Source organism: Carlito syrichta, unplaced genomic scaffold (assembly GCF_000164805.1).
Source record: "Carlito syrichta isolate Samal-C Ts95f unplaced genomic scaffold, Tarsius_syrichta-2.0.1 Scaffold301952, whole genome shotgun sequence".
In the NCBI taxonomy this organism is placed as follows: domain Eukaryota; kingdom Metazoa; phylum Chordata; class Mammalia; order Primates; family Tarsiidae; genus Carlito; species Carlito syrichta.
In genome coordinates, this window is record NW_007246048.1 from 470,339 (window position 1) to 472,513 (window position 2,175).

At 41.8% G+C, this 2,175-nt stretch overlaps 1 protein-coding gene across 1 annotated transcript; it reads right to left on the reverse strand.

The window, feature by feature from the left end:
- Window positions 1-237: 237 nt before the first annotated feature.
- On the reverse strand, window positions 238-1,472 carry LOC103258069 (heterogeneous nuclear ribonucleoprotein A1-like). Its single transcript, XM_008055779.2, is given in 2 exon segments — window positions 238-1,355; window positions 1,358-1,472. Coding segments are annotated over 2 exon segments (957 nt in total). The 3' UTR covers window positions 238-513.
- Window positions 1,473-2,175: the final 703 nt, after the last annotated feature.

Consider the following 2,175-nt stretch of genomic DNA (forward strand, 5'->3'; position numbering starts at 1 on the left):
CATGCGCTACCATGCCCAGCTGATTTTTTGATTTATTGTAGAGGTGAGGTCTCGCCAAGTTGCTCAGGTGGGTCTCGAACCCGCAGGCTCAGGCAATCCACTCACCTCAGCCTCCCAAAGAGCAGGATTACAGGTTGAGCCACCGAGCCCGGCTTAGAATTCTTTTTTTTTTTTTAAGACACATTTATTCAGCATCATGATCAGACTATTACATTTAGCAATCAACAGCATGGGTGCAAAAAAAAAAAAAAAAACTACACTTAAAACCCTTTGTTGGAATGCTTTACACTTTCCACAGAACAGAAACTAAAATCCTGTTATATAATTAGTCACAAACACAGTCCTCGAGTGTTTTGCCCATACACGTGAGTATTGTCTTAACATGTCGTCTTTGTGGCAGCTAGGCCCTGCCACCACTCTGCTTGGCTGGGTTCACAAATCTGTTGTAACCTGTAGCTTCCCTGTCTCTTCTCTGGCTCTCCTCTCCTGCTAAGCTTTGTTTTCTGGCAGTAATTAAAATCTTCTGCCACTGCCATAGCTACTGCTGCTACTGGAACCACCAAAGCTACCTTGGTTTCGTGGTTTGGCAAAGTATTGGCCTCCACCACCATAGGGGCCAGAGCTTCTGCCTCCAAAGTTTCCCCCCTTCATGGGTCCAAAATTTGAAGACTGATTGTTGTAATTGCCAAAATCATTGTAGCATCCACCACCTCCAAAATTGCTTCCATCATTATCAAATCCATTATAGCCATCCCCACTGCCACCATATGCACCACCACGACTGCCTCCAAAGCCACCTCGACCACTGAAGTTTCCCCCACGACCAAAGTTGTCATTCCCACCGAAACCACCGCCATGACCACTGCCAAAGTTTCCAGAACCACTTCGACCTCTTTGGCTGGATGAAGCACTAGCCATCTCTTGCTTTGACAGGGCTTTCCTTACTTCACAGTTGTGGCCATTCACAGTATGGTATTTCTGAATGACAATTTTATCCACAGAGTCATGGTCGTCAAAGTTTACGAAGGCAAATCCCCTTTTCTTGCCACTGCCACAGTCAGTCATGATTTCATTCACTTCAATTTTCCCATACTGTTCAAAATAATCTCTTAGGTGATGTTCTTCAGTATCTTCTTTAATGCCACCAACAAATACTTTTTTTCCAGTTAAGTGGGCACCTGGTCTTTGAGAATCCTCCCTCCAGACAGCTCTCTTTGGTTCCACAACTCTTCCGTCCACCTTGTGGGGCCTCGCATTCATGGCTGCGTCCACCTCCTCCACAGTGGCATACCTGACAAACCTAAAGCCCCTGGAGTGCTTGGTGTTCGGGTCGCTCATTACCACGCAGTCTGTGAGGTTCCCCATTGCTCAAAATGTCTCCTCAGGCTATCGTCGGTGGTTTCGAAGCTCAGCCCTCCGATGAAGAGCTTCCGCAGCTGTTCGGGCTCCTTGGAGGACTCTGACTTAGACATGACCGCGGCAGGGAGAGAGACTTTAGCGATGCTTCCTCAGCAGTGTCCACGGGCAGAAAGCAGAGTTCTTTTTATTTCTGTAGGATTGGTTCTGATGTCTCCTCTTTTCTTCCTGAGTTTGGTAATTTGATCCATCCATCATTCCTTCCTTCCTTCCTTCCTTCCTTCCTTCCTTCCTTCCTTCCTTCCTTCCTTCCTTTCTTCCTTCCTTTCTTTCTTGTTAAAGACATCAATTTTGTTGATTTTTAAAAATAATTATTTTTTGGTTTCATTTTTTAATATATTTTTTCTATTTCTTTGATTTTCATGTTATTCTATATCATTTCTTTTTAATGTTTACTAAGGTTTAGCTTGCTCTTATTTTTCTAGTTTGCTAAATAGGAAGCTTAAGTTAGTGACATAAGATTTTTACCTTTTTATAAGCTCTACATTTCCTTATAATCACTGCTTTAGAGCACACCATAAATATTGATATTTTGTGTTTTTCTTTTCAATTCTGTTCAAAATATTTTGCAATCATTTTGACTCATGGGTGTTAGAATTGTACTGTTTAATCTCCAAATATTTGAGGGCTTATCAGATATCTTTATTTTGTTGATTTCTAATTTAATGCTGTTTTAGTCATAGAGCATATTTTATGTTATTTTGATCCTTTAAATTTATTGAGAAATGTTCTATAGCCTAGCACAAAGGTTAGCAAATG